Raw genomic sequence first — 18,356 nt, 5'->3', positions numbered from 1 at the left:
ATCCACACTACATCCTTACCTGAGAGTGAGATATCACACCTCTGGGTGAGGTGCAATACCTCTGTAGCAACCGAGCCCTCAGGGTGCTACAGTTCCATTTATCTTCAGCCTAGGTGACGTATTGCGATACAGGGCCGTGATTTTGGCTATAAAAGGGTCCCCTAGACCCCTACCCCAAGCTTTTTAAGAGAATCATATATGGCGTGCCAGGAGACTCTATGGAATGCTTTCTCAGCATCCAACGAGAGTATCTAATTACAAATTTTTAACTGCATCTAGCCCAGGAAATACTTTGTGCCTAGTAGCAGGGTCTGCTAGTCAGCGGATTATCCCAGCTGTTAAGCAAGCTACACCACCTGTAGTTTGGACACTTAATTTTTTCAAAGGAAATGCTTCGGGACCACGGGATACTCAGTGAAGAGCATCAGGAGGCACCCCAAGGCATAGGGGCTGGGACTGGCAGTAGGATGCCTTGCGGTTGACAGCCGAGCTCGATCCTTATAAAAGCTTTTTAACTGCAGCAGCTTTAGTGGACGCTACTGGAGCTGGAATTACGCGGCTGCTGGCATGAGACTTGCCCTCCAATAGATCCTTGTAAATGGATTTAAAGTGTATTCATTCAAATTAGAGAGACAATTTAAATTAAAAAGCTTAGAGCTGCCTCCACCACAGGGGGGCTCGCTCGACCCACCAGCGGACAGGCACCAGTATTGGGAGAGGGGGGCTGGCCATCAGGGTTCACCGCGGCTCTGGCACAAACCCGGCGACACGGAGGTGGCACGGGCAGGAGCGGACTGGCCGTGTCGGCTTCTCACTTTTTGGATTTTAGAAGGGCATGACATGCCTATATCTGTGTCTCTCCCTCCTTTTACTCCTCCACCTCTTTTATTTTCGCATGACTATATGTACTTGTCACTTTTCCATGTGTTAGTTGTGTCTTCTGAGCAGTTTGTCAGCTTTTGGACACCTTTGAAGGTGTTTTCTATGTGTTTCTATGTGTTTTTGTTTGCCTGCCATTGGTTTTAACGGTGTTCGAAGGTGTTCGACGAACAGTTCGACGAACAGTTCGGCGAACACACGGGTGTTCGACGAACCGAACCGAACTCGAACACTACAGGGGTGGCTCAACACTAGTCACCAGGTTCTTACTACATTAAATGAGAGCAGCAGGATGTAAGTGCAGACACCCTCATTCCAGCTATGTGTCACTTACACGGATGCTTGGAGTAGTTTTGATAAAATCAGTTTTTTTCTGCCGCAGATCTAGCAGAGCTCAGACTACTGAGCCATGCATAACACAGCCCAGACTACGGATTAGCAGCTTTCTGAGTATACTGTGCAAAGGCATAAAGCTGCTAATCAGTGGTTGGGTCAGTGTTATACAGAGCAGGACTACATTGCATAAGACAACTAAGTCCTCTAATGATAATCTCCTGCAGATAAAACACAAATTTTAGTGAAACTGCAACAAGCAGCCCAATAAGTGGCACATCCCTGGAATCAGGGTCTCTGCCACTACATCATGGTGTTCTCAAATTAAATTGCAAAAACCTGCTGACAGATTCCCTTTAAATTCTTCTCCTTCCAATCGCTGGAAAAATCGCACAAAAAAGATCTTGTATTATACCCACAGATGGGGCGGTCCAGAACAATGGGCGCCTCCTCTCTTCCTACAATCGCCATCTTCCTGCTTGCTTCATGTGGAAGACGTGTCTTACGTCATCCACACAGTGTCCCCCCCCCCCCATTGCAGTCCTGTGCAGGCGCACTTCTCAGCCCTGCTGAGAGCAGAGTAAGGTACTGTGATGAGTATGCGAGGGGAAAAGCCAAAGTGTGCCAATGACCCGTAGGTAAAGCTGATGCATGCGCACTACAGTACTATGCTCTGCCCTCAGCAGGGAGAACTACGCCTGTGCAGGAGTACGGTTGGGAGATACTGTGTGCATGACATAGGACACGTCATCCACATGAAGCAGGGGAAGTGGATGGTGATTGTGGGTATGGAGAAGGCACTGGATCAAGATATTTTCTGGTGCTAGCCAGAGGGGGTTGCGGACTTGCATACAGCTTACTAGAATGCTGCAATTGAGGCTTTAAAGGTGGTGGTTGTACTTTATATTAAGAAATCCTGGTGACAGGCTCCTTTTATCTTTATTTTTTTTATAATTCAGGGTTTTTGTTGCTTCTTTCAGACGTGTGAAATCCGTCTAAGCAGTAAAGGACCTCACAGACTTCACTAAAAGGCTTGTCTAGGATTTAACAAGTGAATTACCCTCAAGGGTAGGTCATCAATATGGGATCCAACAGCCGGCAATCAGGTGACTATGGATAGAATTCAATATATAGGGCGGAACATAGCAGCCCCTTTCATTGCTCAGTGGCCACTGCCAGGTACAGCTCTTTGCTGCCATTTATTTCTTTATTACTTAAATGGGAGATAATCAGCATCAGCCACTAGGTAATGCATGGGGCTGCTGTGGGTCGCTGCGTACATCCTACGGATAGGTCATCATTGGTTAAGTCCTGGTCAACCCCTTTAATGTGATCTTATTATACGGATCAATGACATCAGGTCAATTTGACTGGATTTCCCAATTAATCCCTTTGGTCAATGTGTGGCTCTAAGTAGACAGAATAAAATACTTTGATTATTTTTAGTACAACAGAATCACGCCTAATGATGCAGAAGGGCAGAACATATTTACCTGTGTGCATTGCCATCTCCTAGCTTGAGCACTTCAATAATCTCTGGAAGAAAATGTGCAGAATTGCGTCCACTCAGCAAATACAGAAGAACCTTCCTCCCATATTTGTCTTGCATTAGATTGGGCAATGCACTAATTATTTCCTAGGTAAAAAAAAAATAAAAAATACATTTATATATAGTGTAGCCCATGCTAAACTTACACACATCTTTACCGAACAAGAGCCTTATCGCTTTAACTACTGCCTGTGCAAAAAATCAATAATTCCAATTTATTACTTCAATGCTCTGATTAAATATAAATCTGGCGGGCGATGATGCTCCTGAATTTTTCATGGATCAATGTCTCTCCTGTGGTGAAATGAAGCAGATGCTTCATCGTAATAAACACACAGCAGCAAAAATTAAAAAGTAAACAGCGCATTGGGAACAGTAAGCAATTTACTCAGGGGTTATTACTTGGCGGTTTGAGATATTAAATGTGACTACTTTAGATGCATTTTCCAGGGCCGTATATCTTATTCTTTGTTCAGTAAAGCAGGCCTATCTGACTTTAAAGGGGAATTCCAGCCAGCAAGTAAGCTCAACCACTCCAAAACAGCATGGGCATGCAGGTCTTAGTCTTAGAAGGTATAAAAGGCTTTACATTTCAATCTGTTGCTACATTGCAGACAAATTAGCATTTTCATATATGCAAATGAAACATTAAGTGCTCTGGGTGTGACAGACCATTTCCCGAACCTCTGCCTCCCTAGGCTGTTTCCCTGCCCAGCACCAACCTCTTTAGGTTGACTGATCGCTCAATGTCTGATTCCCTTGCCTGGCATCTGACATCACACAGCCAGTGAGCTGTCAATGAAGCTAAAGAGGTTGGTGCAAGGTGGGGAAACAAGCTCAGCAGAAAGTGGATACTTAAAGGGGTTGTCCACTACTAGGACAACCCTTTCTTAAACTTATTGTTCGGCCCCGATAAAATAAAAACCTATACAAACGCTCCGTTCCAGCGGTGTCGGCACTCGCGGTCCCAGGGCTGTGATGCGGTGGAGTGACATGTGATGCCAGGCACCCCGGCTGGTGTCACTGTCCCCGTCTTGGAACAAACTGAACATGAAGTGGAAGTCCGGGATCAGCTGCAGCCCTGGCTTCCGGTTCATGTTCAGTTTGTCTGAAGGCGGGGACAGTGACTCCACTACTAGGACAACTCCTTCTTAAACGAATTGTTCGGCCCCGAAAAAATAAAAAGCTTATACTCACCTCCTGTGCTGGCTCTGTTCCAGCAGTGTCGGCACTCGCGGTCCCGGGGATGTGATGGGGTGAAATGACACGTGATGCCCGGCGTCCAATCAGCGCTAGCGTCATTGTCCCCGTCATCAGACAAACTGAACATGAACCAGAAGCCAGGGCTGCAGCTGATCCCAGACTTTCTTTTAATGTTCAGTTTGTCCCAAGACAGGGACTGTGATGGCAGCGCTGATTGGGCGCCGGTAATCACGTGTCATTCCACCCCATCACAGTCCCGGGACCGCGAGTGCCGGCACTGCTGGAACAGCGTCGGCACTGCTGGAACAGCGTCGGCACAGGAGGGGAGTATAAGCTTTTTATTTTATCGGGGCCGATCAATTCGTTTAAGAAGGGGTTGTCCTAGTAGTTGACAACTGCTTTAAGTGCTATGTTACTTCCAAAGCACTTAATGCCTCATTTGCATATTGATTGAATTGCTAATCTCTTGGTAATGCAGCAACAGACTCCATTCCAAAGACCTGCATACATGCAGGGTTTATTTTGAAGGGTAAAGGCGGAGGGGTTCATCTTAATGTTTTACTGACCAGTTCTTTAAAAGCTTGCCTAAAATTGTGCAGATCTTCCTAAACAATTGTATAGCCTTAACTCATTGAGCATTTACACCACAACATGTGTAGACATCATCATTGTTTTCACAAATGTGCTGTAAACTGCATTATAGGCCACTTACTACTATATTGCTACTGGAAGGTCCACAATTGAGGTTTTACTTTGTCAAGCATCGCCACGTACTTGTTTAGTACAGACTTCTTCACAGACTGCAAGGAGATATCGTCTTCAGCAACCTCCAATGAAATACACTGCACTAGGTTATCTTGCTACCAAAACACGCTTCGAGTGACAAGTTCCTCCATCACCGGCCATGCTTGGGATGGGATTGTCATGCAACCTGATAAACTATGCTAACCAAGGGGCAGGTGCTATACAAAGAAAATGTGGTGCTGATCTGCTTATTGCAATAAGTTAGTAAGTAGCTTATAAATCAGTGTAATACACAGTTGTGAAAAAAACGACAAAACAGCCAACCTCTAAGTATCATATCGCAGAAGCAAGAATACTATTGCCATGAAGGGGTGTATTTGACATCCACATGTGATGACAAGGTTCATCCAGGTACCATCCCTTCACTAGGTAAGCCACCTTCATGATGTGAAAAAAAAACACTTGTTTCCTCATACCAGGCCACCTTCTTCCATTGCTAGGTGGTGCAGTCCTGGTGCTCAGGTGCCCATTGAGGTACTTTCTATGGCAGCAGTAGTCAGAATGGGCACTCTGCCCAGTGTGCAACTACACAGAAAAAGGCGATGCACTGGTGTGTTCTGACACCCATCATAGCCAGCATTAACTTTTTCTGCAATTTATGGCACAACAAATATTCTGTTAGGTTGGACGAGATAAGCCCGACTACACAATTGTTTCAATGAACCCTGGGAGCCTATTACCCTGTAGTCAGTTCACCTGTTGTACTTCCCTGGGGCACTTTTGGTAGGCAAGATCCACTACATCCCAAGAACATAACACAAGATCCACCAATTTGAAGATGCTCCATCCTGATAATTTAACTAACACAATTTTGCCCTTGTGTATACCACCCAATCAGTGGCTATAATGTTACGGATAATCAGAGGTATCTAATATATTAAGTGCACCTCCATTCGTTGTCTAAGCTGCGGTTTACACAAAGCAGTTTCTAATATTGATGTTTTGGAGGCCTAACAGAAAAGCTTTTGTTGATGTATTCATCGAAGTGTTCCAGCCGTGTGCAAGGGATATGCTGCCCTGACTGCCATTAACATTAATGCTGTGGAGCGGCACGGCATAACTGATCAGAGGGCACAGCCTCTAAATATGCTTCTGCTTTTGCTCTAATTAGTTTTAGAAATTAGCAATGAAAAGGAAATTACAAACTGCTACTAGATAACACACAACACCGAGGGAGAGAGAGCGCTTATAAATAAAAAGGAGTTCAATGGATTCTACCATTTCTATCAATTAGGTTTAAAGGGGTTGTCCGGGAATATATTGATGGCCTAGCCTTAGGACCAGGAACACCTGATTGGGGGGAGGTGGTGGTAAGGGTGCCAGGTGATGCACCTTCAGCAATCAGATATAGATCCAAGGGATAGGCCATCAACATAAAAGTCTGACAAGCCCTTTCACCTAAAAGCACTGTAGGTCTAATCTATTATTGCATTTGTGCTAGAGATGAGTGGATAGCTTTGCACAACCCCGGTCCACTTTGGTGCTCTCTGGTTGTGGACAGGATCTGCACGAGCTTCCAGACTTTTCAGGTTCCTCAGTGTGGCGTTCGATTCCCTGGCCAGGTCTGACGCTATGCCAGCACAGAAAACCATAGGAAGAGCCTGGGCTCCAGGAAGGTCAGGAAATTCATGCAGCTCTCGTCCATGGCCAGAGAGCACTAACCTGGACTGGGATTGTGCAAAGCAATCTACTGGGATCTAATTTGTGTCTTTTTTGTCTAGCTTTTGTTTTTTCATCTGTGCCTTATTAACCTTTTAAAAGTCTATTTTTAGGTTTGTGATTTTTTTGGGGGGGGGGGGGGGGCTTGCCATTGTGGATGGGGTTTTCCTATGCTTTTGGTGAATTCATCACCTGCAACTTTTTTTTTCTTCAATTGTGACGTTAAAAAAACCCCACTTTGGAGTCAATTTATAAACGTATGAAATTTGTGTGGAAATTCAGCAAACTTTTTGAAGAACGCACGACTTTTTGCTGTTGGCAAGACCAAACACCTTTGCGAAAGGGGGAATATATTCAATAAAAATGAAGGTGAGCAGGCAAAGGACAGGAGGGTAAAATGTCAGATACAATCTACTTAGCTCCAATATCCTGTATGAGTACAGCATACAGCTAGTGCATGTACCCAATAAAGGTCATAAAACACTTGTCCTCTTAGCCACATAAAACACAATAAGAAGATCAGGGCGCTCATGTCCTATTGTTATTGTTGTGGATCTTGGTGGCTGCTAGTTGGACATGGTTTTCTGTGTGCCCCAATATACAAGCTAGATATACCCAATACTATGAACTCTAATAATATTTCACAGATTTAAGAAATAAATCAAGAGTCTGCTGCTGAATCAGGTTGGTCTTTTACGTTGGGGCAATGTATTGTGATAAGTAACACATTCAGTCATTTCCTTGGTACAGTGCCACCATTTTTTTTTTTAATGAAGGTGATATAATATTTCCTCTCTATGAATCATCTTTTGTCCTCCCATCTGCTCCTTGGGATAGTGTTCCCAGGCTTCTTAATGCCAGATTAAACAAATGTTTTCGTAAAACACCAAAGTGCATAACAGCTATGGCATATTCCATGACTGCTTCTAGGGCTTGGTAGTTAAATACTCAACTAATCTTTACTTAATCCTAAGTTTCCATTACGGAAATCTTCACCTGGTAACAGTTGGTAAAGGGATAAAGGGACTTTACATTTTAGTGACAGCTATGTGCCTGAGACACTGACAGGCTTAGCGGTCTTAGCAATAAGCACTGTAACATGCTAAAAGACCCACACAAATATTAGTGTATGGTCTAGGCTGCCATGGTGGACTACTAATGGTAAAAGCAGCTTGGCCTTCTGCGATTAGTGCGGATACCCGAGTCATGAAGTCAAAATACATCATATGACCATGGGAGCCAAATACTACTGCTGGACATGTCATCACTGAAGAGAACATTTCAGAATGTAGCCTTCCAAATTGTGACACCAAGAAAACTAGTGGCAATGAGGAGGGTGGTTACCAAGTGTTGGATTATTGTCTGCAGTTACAGTTGAAACCAGAACTATATAAAAAGACACATGTATGTTTTTCTCAATATCTGACATGAAATCAGAATAAACCTTTCTCATTTTAGGTCAATTGGGATTACCATAATGTTTAATATTTGCCAAATGCCAAAATAATGAGAGAGAGAGAGAATGATTTAATGCATTTTTATTACTTACTGCAAAGTCAGAAGTTTACATACACTAAGATTACTATGCCTTTAAACAATTCTGGACTGCCCATATGATGATGTCATGTGTTTGGAAGCTTCTGTTTTTTGGCAACATCTGAGTTAATTAGAGACTCACCTGTGGATGTATTTTAATGCACATCTGAAACACACTGCTTCTTTGTGTAGCATCATGGGAAAGTCTAAAGAAATCAGCCAAGATATCAGTCAGCATTATATGGGCAGTCTAGAATTGTTTAAAGGCCTAGTAATCTTAGTATATGTAAACTTTTGACTTTCAAAAGAGAGGAGTACACAACAGCCAAAATGTTGCAAAACAGTCTGAATATTTTATGGAGTATAAAAACAGTAAAAGAGAACAGACAAGAGAGTAGTGCAAAATGGTATAATGCACCAAGGTAGAACCAATAAATTGTAAACTGTCAACACATCAAAGAAGATCCCATGGGTGAATAAATAAGATGTCTCAGGGATTTCCCATTTATGACATCAAAGAGATGTCGGAATCTCGGGGATATTCTGGTTGATAGCCACTATGCACCGGTGATACCTCACCCATTCGGCTCTATGTGCCCCACTTTGGGTAACAGTGTGGGCACTGCGTGGCTTGCCCCAATGTCCTTCGATGTAATAACTTTAGCTCTGCAGATGGCACGAGAATCTATGACATTAGACATCATATTTCCTGCAGTACTTCTAATGTTATTTATTAAGCCACCTGTGACTGTCCCTTGATACATGTCGGTTTGACATCAAGGGAGCTGCGGATGCACACACGGGAACAAGTGAGGGACATTGAGGCAGCCAAGTCAGTGTTTTTTTATTGTGTTGCCATTTTCCGAGACGCATATCAATTTATTTTTCGGCTGATGTGATGGCTTATTTTTTGTGGGGCGAGATAACGTTTTCATTGATCCCATTTTGGGATCATTTTGATCCCTTCTTACAGCATTTTTTGTGGTACTGCAGCAACCCAAAATGTTTGGCTGGTTGAGTTTTTTCTGTTTACAGTGTTTACCGATCGGGTTAATTATTTTTGTATATTTTAATAGATCAGACTTTTCTGGATGCAGCAATTGCATCATCTTTCATTTTAATAGGGGAAAAAAGGGGTGGATTTGTATTTTTAAAAAATATAACAAAAAAAACTTTTTTTTTTTAAACTTTTCACTTTATCTATTAGTTCTCTTAGGGGACTCCAACCTACAATCATCTGATCGATTGTGCTATTCATAGCAATACCACAGTATTGCTGTGTATAGTAAAAATCATGGTCCATCAGCGCTTCAGTGACATGTTCGTGGGGTGCCAATGGATAGCTATGACAGTCAGGGTCTGTTGAACACCTCCATGCCTGTCATTACAGAGCTTCCTTGAAATCTAGCCTGTGGCCAGGCTTCAAAGGGCTGTTAATACCGCTGTCAGTGTTCAACAGTAAACAGTTGTGGGCAGAGCAGCGCTCCACCCAGGGCTGTTAGAAGCAGGTCCCAGCTGTAACATACAGTCATTACCCACCAGGTATGGGGCGAGCTCAGCCTGTAAGCCCGCTCCTTACACCTGTTACGGACCCGAGTTGTACATGTATGGCGAATGTTGGCGAGGGGTTAAAGGGAATCTGTTAGCAAGTTTCAGCTATTTAATCTGAGAGCAGCATATCACTTACTAAACTGCTTGCTGCAGTTTCAAATAAGTTTTTTTTTTCTCCAATCCCCTCCACAACAGCACACATGGAGGTAGCCTCCCCATCCTAATTAGGGACAGGAAAACAAAAGGTTAAATAGCCCCTCCCTGCTATCATCCCCAGTGTTTTCCTGTCCCTATGGGATGAAGAGGTTACCTGGGGTGCCTGCGGCCGGCGAGCAGGGCCCTATTAAATTTACCTGGCCGGGCTGCAGGGAGCGATCGCCTCCGGCCTTCCTTCCCTGGCAGCTCCCGCTTCCCTCGGGAGCGGGACCCCCTCACTCGCCTGCGCCTATGGGTAAAGCTGAGTGGGGTTTGGGGGCTGGGGGCCTCATGTAGCTCCCCAGCCGGAGTCTCCTCTATCCTCCATGGCAGCGATCTGGCGCGCATGCAGGATGCGCCGGAAGTCAGGTTTTCGGCCTGCGGGACGTCACTTCCGATGAGTTCCACCGTGGAAAATTCAAACTGGAAAGTCGCGGTTTGCCCAGGATTGGAGGATCTTTCACCGGATAGGTGGAAATTTGGCGCTGGATCTCGGTCTCCTCTATAAAAGACCCAGATAAGAAGACACCATTAAGGTAGGACAGAATATTCTGCTACTATGGAGGGTGTTGTTCCAAAGCCTGTATCTGCAGAGCTCAGCTCTAACCCGGCCCTAGTAAGTACTAGGTCCAAGGTTATTCCCCCACTCTCTTGAGCAGGATCCCGAATATATTTTAAATCTCCCCCCCCTTTATTTTTTTTTTAAATTTTAGGGAGACAAAGGATCCTGCACAGAGAGTGGGAGAAAATACAACAATTCGCAAATGTGCCATCGGTAGGAAAAAGCTTGCTTTAGGGCATAGGAAACCCCTATGCCAGAAATGCACTAACAGCATTGTGAAGGAAGAACAACCTTCCCTTATGGAAGAAGTCAGGGGAATGGTTCGGCAGGAAATACAATCCTCCCTAGCCTCCTTCTCACAGTCATTCTCGCAAGCCAGAGTTGAGGGTCTATCTCAACCAAAAAGGATAAAGTACACGGTTAGGGATACCTCTGATTCAGAAGAATTGGGATCTATGGAGGAACCTGAGGAAGGGGTCCTAAGTGAAGATCATGAGGAGGATAGGAAATATTACTTTTCTGCCGAGAATATGGAAGAATTGTCGCAGGTGAGAGACACTATGCAGGTGGAAGAGGAGAAGAAAACCCGTACAGTTCAGGACAAGATGTTTGGGGGTCTAATTTTGGATGAATGGGAGTCACCTGAAAAAAGGCTTAAAGTGTTGCAGGAGAAATGAAGGATAGATTCCCTCTGGATGAAAATGCAGCTAAACTATGGTCAGAAGTTCCGAAGGTTGACGTGCAAGCGGCAAGGGTAGCGAAGAAAACAACCCTTCCCTTTGAAGACTCGTCCCAGCTCAAGGATCCTATGGCTAGGAAGATGGACAGTCTGCTAAGGAAGACATGGGAAACATTGGCGGCTTCACTGAAGACGAATATCGCTTCGACTTGTGTAGCTCGTTCCATGTTTCTCTGGCTCCAACAACTAGAGGAACATCTCTGGAAAGGTACTCCTCGGGAGGACCTCCTGGCATCTCTTCCTTTGCTGCAAAAGGCCACTGGATTCCTAGCCGATGCCTCGGCGGAGTCTGTCAAGATTGCTACAAGATCGGCGGCCTTATCAAATTCTACAAGAGCAGCTCTATGGTTGAAGATGTGGAGTGGGGATAACGCATCAAAATCTAAGCTTTGTTCCATCCCGTTTAAAGGAGAGTATATGTTTGGAGCAGTCCTGGACGAGGACAAGAAGAAGTCTCTGCCAGAGCCGAAGAATCCAAGAAACTTCAGGAAGAGACCATTTCTTCCCCCTCAACAACAGCAGCAAGCATTTCAGTACAGAGGCAAGGGTAAAACCGGTCGCTGGAGTTACCCAAAAGGGGGAGGGGGGGGGGGGAAATATGAAATATCTTTCAAGGTTCTAGGCAAGACAGACAATGACGCCAAGAAGGTAGGATCCAGAATTGCAAGCTTCCCTCCGCAATGGCAGCTAATATCTTCAGACAGGAAGATCCTGGACATGGTGACGGTAGGAGCCAAAATAGACTTTGCCATCTACCCTCCAAGAAGGATAGAAGCAACGTCTTTACCATCGACAAGATTACACAAGTTCCTAATGTCAGGTCTTCAGAATCTTCAAAACTCGGGAGTCATTTCACCAGTGCCTCGCATGGAACAAGGAGAAGGTCATTATTCTCAGGTGTTTCTGTTAAAAAAGGTATCAGGTTCTTACAGGATAATCCTCAATCTAAAACATCTCAACCAATATGTGAAATACAGAAGGTTCAAGATGGAGTCGATAAGGTCCACGATTCCGTTGATTGGGAAAGGATTTGTCATGGCAACAGTAGACCTGCAAGAGGCATACTGCCATGTGCCAATTCAGCCGGCCTACAGAAAATTTCTCAGATTTGCCGTAAGTCAGAACTGAGTGGTACTTCATTTTCAATTCAATGTACCCCCCTTGGGAATTTCGTTGGCACCCCGTCTTTTTCCAAAGATCATGGCAGAGGTGGTAGCTTGTCTAAGAAAATGGAATATCAGCATCGTCCCCTATTTAGACGATTTTTTTGGTGATGACTCCCTCAGTTTCAAGTTTGGAAAGAGACCTTCAGGTGACCCTCCAGATCCTGGAATCTTTAGGACGGTTGATAAACTACAAGAAGTCAGATCTGATTTCCTCCACCAGGAAGAGCTTCTTGGGAATTCTCCTGGATTCTCAGCAGAAAGCCTCTTTTCTGCCAAAAGAGAAGCAGATTCAGTTAAGATTGAAAGTTTATGCACTTTAGAACCGGAGCAGAGTGTCAATAAGATTCGCCATGTCCGTCCTCGGGTCCATGACCTCATCTATTCAAGCAGTACCTTGGGCTCAAGCGCATTCAAGGGTCCTTCAAAACTACATCCTTTCCTGTTGGGACAGATCTCAAAGTTCCCTCTCCAACAGGATTCATCTGCCAGAGAAGGTGAAAGGATCTTTAAGGTGGTGGCTCTGTCCAGAAAATCTGGAGAAAGGTTCAGCATGGATTCAACTTCCCTTTGTTATCGGTCAAGACAGACGCAAGCAAAAGGGGATGGGGAGCAGCAGTCTCCCACGTGGCCTTCCAAGGGGTCTGGTCACAAGAAATAGAGCTGCCCTCTAACCTAAGAGAACTGAAAGCAGTGGAGGAAACCCTATGGGCAGCCAATTCTCTGCTTCAGGGGTCACATGTCTTAGTCTACTCGAACAATATGACAACTGTAGCCCACTTGAGACATCAGGGAAGTACAAGAAACAGGAGATTGCAGATGATCTCAGAAAGGATCTTCCGCTGGGCGGAGCATCATCTACTATCCTTGTCGGCTCCGCACCTGAGGGGCTCTGACAACTATCAGGCAGATCTGTTGAGAAGGAAAGACATTCATCCAGGGGAGTGGAGTGTGAACTCGAAGATATTTCAGATGATTGTTCAAAAGTGGGGATACCCAGATGTAGACCTGTTTGCGAACCAGAGAAACGCAAAAGTAAGAGCCTTTTTCTCCTTGGACCCAGAGGATTCCGCAACAGGGATAGATGCATTCGCTCACCCTTGGGAAGTCGGGCTCGCTTATGCCTTTCCCCCGATTTCGTTAATACCAAGGAACTTACAAAAAAATCAGGTCGGAAGGGGTCAAGACGATCCTAATAGCTCCAATGTGGCCAAAAAGAGCATGGTTCGGAACATTGAGCAGTCTAAAAATGGAGGATCCGTTGATGCTTCCTCAAATCCACGATCTGCTGCATCAGTGCCCGATCTACCATCCGGCCCCTCAGAATTTGTCTCTAGCAGCTTGGCTCAGTACTGGTGATCCATACACTGCAGAAAAGCAGAAAACAGGTCACGAATTCCATCTATGAAAAAATCTGGAAAGCTTTCAAGCTGTGGTATGAGCCTCGTCCATTAGATCCTTTTCGGCCTGACGTGGCCAGAATCTTGGATTTCCTACAGAACGGTCTGTCTAAAGGATTAAGACTAAGCACACTGAAGGTCCAAGTTTCGGCTTTAAGCTCCTATTTTGATACTGATTTGGCCCAGAAGAGATGGATTAAGAGGCTCATGATAGCCGCTTCTCGGTTGAATCCAACAAGAGCTAAAATAGTCCCACCTTGGGATGTCAACATAGTTCTTAGAGGCCTAACTATGCATCCTTTCGAGCCAATAGCTGAGGCACACAGAAATGGTCTTGGAAAGCGGCATTGCTTATAGCTCTGACTACAGCCAGGAGAGTAGGTGAAATCCAAGCCCTGTCTATCAGAGAGCCTTATTGTCGTATTTTGGAGGACAGGATCATCCTCCAGTTGGAACCTTCTTTTCTGCCCAAGGTGTCGTCTGATTTTCACATGTCTCAGCCCATAATTCTTCCGTCATTCTGTCATAATCCATCAAATAGCAAGGAAGAAGAATTCCACGCGTTGGACGTAAGAAGGACTATAATCCGCTACTTGAGTGAGAATGAAACTTGGAGGAAGGATCAGAACCTATTTTTTCAATATGGAGGCCCCAATAAAGGGAAGAAAATTGCAAAAAATACGCTAGCAAATTGGATTAAGAAAGCAATTTGTGAAACATACATAGTTCAAGATTTGCCTACTCCGGAATCCTTGAAAGCTCATTCTACTAGAGGCAAGTCTGTCTCCTGGGCGGAAAAGGCTAGTGCATCCATCGAGCAGATTTGCAGGGCAGCTACGTGGTCATCTGTCCATACCTTTGCTAAACATTATAGACTAGATGTAATATCAAATAGAAACTTAGCATTTGGAAGGAAAGTCCTTCAGGCTGTTGTCCCTCCCTAAAATTCATTCTTTGGTATTACTCCAGGCGTGCTGTCGTGGAGGGGATTGGAGAAAATAGAATTAGACTTAGCGGTAATTCGGTTTCTAAGACCCTCCACGACAGCACAAGTAATTCCCGCCCTTTCCTTAATGATGGAAAAATCCTTAGTGTTAATAAAATATTTAGAGCATTCATACTGTGTGGTCCTTTGAAAACACTGGGGATGGTAGCGGGGAGGGGCTATTTAACCTCTAGTTTTCTTGTTCCTACTTAGGTTGGGGAGGCTACATCCAGGTGTGCTGTCGTGGAGGGTCTTAGAAACTGAATTACTGGTAAGTCTAATTCTATATATTTTTTTTTTTTTTTATCAGCAGTTGATTATCACTAGAGGACTAGATGTCTCATGTAATGTAGTCATCCTGCAGTGCAAAGACTCAAGATTAAAAATGATTGGAAACATGGATATAACACCAATCGCCAGGAAGATGCTAACGCGAATTGTGCATTAGAATCTTTGCTATCGCTACTCAGATTCTATATGCCTTAGTCTTCGTTTATTTAATTCTTGCCATGTTCCATTATTTGATACTATATCAATGTTTCGAATAATTTTTGGTCTTATGAGTCTTTACATTGCACTTCACTTATGCTGCCAAATTTGACTATCTTTATTTAATTGTTGGCATTTGCACTTTACTCAGACCTTTAGGACCAAATAGCTGTGCCTCATTAACTTCTTGATACTTTTTAAGAACTTTGTGCCTTTTTTACACCCCTATAGACCACTTGGTCTTATTTTTGCACAACACCCCCCTATACATTGACATTGTGTATATTATTAGTATGGTATACGTCATACCTTATTTATTGACCAGTTGATTTTATTAATTTGTGACATTATTTATTGCACTGCACTTTACTTCTGGTGTTTATTAGCAGTTGGCCATTTCTGACCAGCTCTTTCTATGCATTAATTTGGTGTTTTCTCCTGTTTATTCAAATGTTGGGTATATACATAGCACTTTATTTGGATCATGTTTAGGAAAGATCTGTATTATCAATTCTCTGAGTGACCTAGCATCTTTTGCATCCATTTCTCTTGTTAATATTCATGTTGTCTTTTGCGGTTTGTTGAAATTAATATAGATTTACATATTTTATTCAATTGGGCATCGGCTTCCATCTTTTATTGTAGTTTTTTATTTATAAAGGATGGCAGTTGCAGACTTTATATCAATCAGTGCTGTGCTACACCGATTTCGACCACATCTATACACCCTTCTGTCGCGGCCCACGAATGGGTGTTACGTCTCGGTTGGGGACTGCATACAATACCCTCTATTTTTTGGTTCAACCTCCCTAATATACTGTACATTAAACCAACAGGTATGAATCAGCACTTCTATTTCCACTTTGGAATAAAACATTACACCCCTCTTTTGTCCTTGAGCGCCAAGAAATGAGGCACAACCCTAAACCACCAATGTTCGTGACATTAACCCCTCCACATCTTTACATCACCAGGTTAGTTTTAATAAGTCTGAATTTTTTTTACATTTTCTTTCATCTTTAAAAAAAAAAAAAAAAAAAAAAAAAGTGGTAATTTTGTAAACACATTACATGAAGGGGTTTGTGTGCTCTGAATGCTTGCAAATATGCTTTTTCTGGTCACCCAAAAAAGGTATCACTCCTAGAATACTTAAGTGTTTTTGGCGTAAAAGTATTATAAGGGTATGTGCCCACAATGAGGAGCCACTGCGGCCCAGACGCTGCAGAACAGCGGCACCACTTCCGCCCTCATTATGCAAATAAGCAGGAGCGATTTTTTTAAAATAATTTTTTCACATGCGGACTTTCCTCATTGATGTTTAGTCTATGGGAAAAGTCCACATGCAGACCCGCAGGAGAAATTGACATGCTGTGGATCTGAAAGATGCGCCACATGTCAGTGTGTGCAGGTGTGCCGCAGGTGCCCAGATACGCAAAGTGGACATGGGATTTCTAGAAACCCATCCACTATGCTGTAACATCTGGACGCTGCATATGCATGCAGCGTCAAACCCGCAGCATTTCCTGATCGTGGGCACATAGCCTAACATTGCTGGCTAACAGTACAGTTCTTTATTGAGCACAAAAACAAGCTAATACAATAATTTAAAGTATCCCATTTAGTGGTGCAGGCCATTTCTGACAAATAAATGTGAAGGACAAACACAGTTCTACTACAGAGCATTATGGCTTTAGGATTATGACTTGACACGGGATTGTTTTGTCACTAACCAACGTGCCCTCTGGCTAACACTTCACTTGCCGAGATGGTATACAAGATATGTGGATGCTAGAAGAGTAGGAGCCATGCCATTATAGGATAGAATCACTAATGTGAGGACTGCCTGTATATTCCCCTGCTGATTTCGTCTCATGTCCAAGAAACTTATGCATTTCATCGGCAAGGTTTGGGGAGTACCTTACATTCTCTTTTCTGAAGTGTTGCTGATGTAATTGGAATTTTAGAATAGTTCCCTATTAATTATAAAATGTAAAGCTACTAGCCACCAAGATGACTTGGGCTCAGAGTAGTCATTTAAAGAACGGCTAAGCAGGGTGAACGATACTAGATTTATATGGTGCAACAGACTCTCTCAGGCAATTAAGATGCAATGTGCTCGATTATTACCCTGCTACACAACTGCCAGGATCTGCAGTATAAAAGCAGAAAAAGCGCTTTAATGCCCACAATGAGGCATAGAATCTCACAGGACGGAAGCTTTGTGGAGAATCTGCTGTCAACTTAGGAAGACGCCATCGACGTGACAAAGTGCAAGGAACGCATGGAGTGCACATCTATATTGTTTCAGGCCCTGGGCTCCTGGGCCAGGGAAAATTCAGGAAGGAAAGCAGAATGCATATATTAAAATGGTTTCCAATTCAAAGGATACTACATATTAGAAAGCATTTTAAGATTTCACAGCCATCATGAAATTAGTAGAAATTATGCTCAACAGTAAAAAAAAAAATAAAAAAAAAAAAAAAGCCCAAAATGTTACTTTTTAATTTGTTTTTAGACCCCTTAATTTTGAACAGGTTAGCAGGGGGTTGGGTGTTGAGACCCCCACTGATTACTCTACAGACTTCTTAGAAATGTGCGATTCATGAGAGAGGAGCGCATAGGAGTACGGATGTAGTAGAAAGTTAGACTCATTGTACCGAATCCATACTCCGCTGTGTGCGCACACTCAGGCAGAAGCTTTGTGCGCCTCTCTCCTGAACTGGCGACTTCTAAGAGGTCTTTAGAGTGATTGCAGATGGGTTGGCGGGGGGCTTCTCATGATCCAAACCCCCCACCCGATTTGCTCACAATTAATGGGCCTTAAACACACAAGTACAATAACAGTGATAATAAATATTATATCTATATACACTGCTCAAAAAAATAAAGGGAACACTCAAATAACACATCCTAGATCTGAATGAATGAAATATTCTCATTGAATACTTTGTTCTGTACAAAGTTGAATGTGCTGACAACAAAAAATCACACAAAAATCATCAATGGAAATCAAATTTATTAACCAATGGAGGCCTGGATTTGGAGTCACCCCCAAAATTAAAGTGGAAAAACACACTACAGGCTGAACGAACATTGATGTAATGGCCTTAAAACAAGTCAAAATTAGGCTCAGTATTGTGTGTGGCCTCCACGTGCCTGTATGACCTCCCTACAACGCCTGGGCAAACTCCTGATAAGTTTGTTGTTGGTCTCCTGTGGTATCTCCTCCCAGACCTAGACTAAAGCATCTGCCAACTCCTGGACAGGCTGTGGTGCAACGTGACGTGGATGGAGCGAGACATGATGTCC

At 43.6% G+C, this 18,356-nt stretch overlaps 1 protein-coding gene across 1 annotated transcript in view; it reads right to left on the bottom strand.

Annotated features, from left to right (window-relative positions):
• PUM3 (pumilio RNA binding family member 3) overlaps positions 1 to 18,356 on the bottom strand; it is a 96,468-nt gene that overhangs the window by 23,343 nt on the left and 54,769 nt on the right. Inside the window, exon 14 of the mRNA XM_073652487.1 lies at positions 2,706 to 2,848. Within this exon, the coding sequence (XP_073508588.1) occupies positions 2,706 to 2,848 (143 nt within the window). The remainder of the gene's footprint in view (positions 1 to 2,705; positions 2,849 to 18,356) is intronic.

Source organism: Phyllobates terribilis, unplaced genomic scaffold (assembly GCF_046119375.1).
Source record: "Phyllobates terribilis strain yellow unplaced genomic scaffold, ASM4611937v1 Scaffold_1__5_contigs__length_1240528914, whole genome shotgun sequence".
In the NCBI taxonomy this organism is placed as follows: Eukaryota; Metazoa; Chordata; class Amphibia; order Anura; family Dendrobatidae; genus Phyllobates; species Phyllobates terribilis.
Note: the sequence above shows the minus strand (reverse complement) of the source record. Positions and strands in the feature narration are given on the sequence as shown.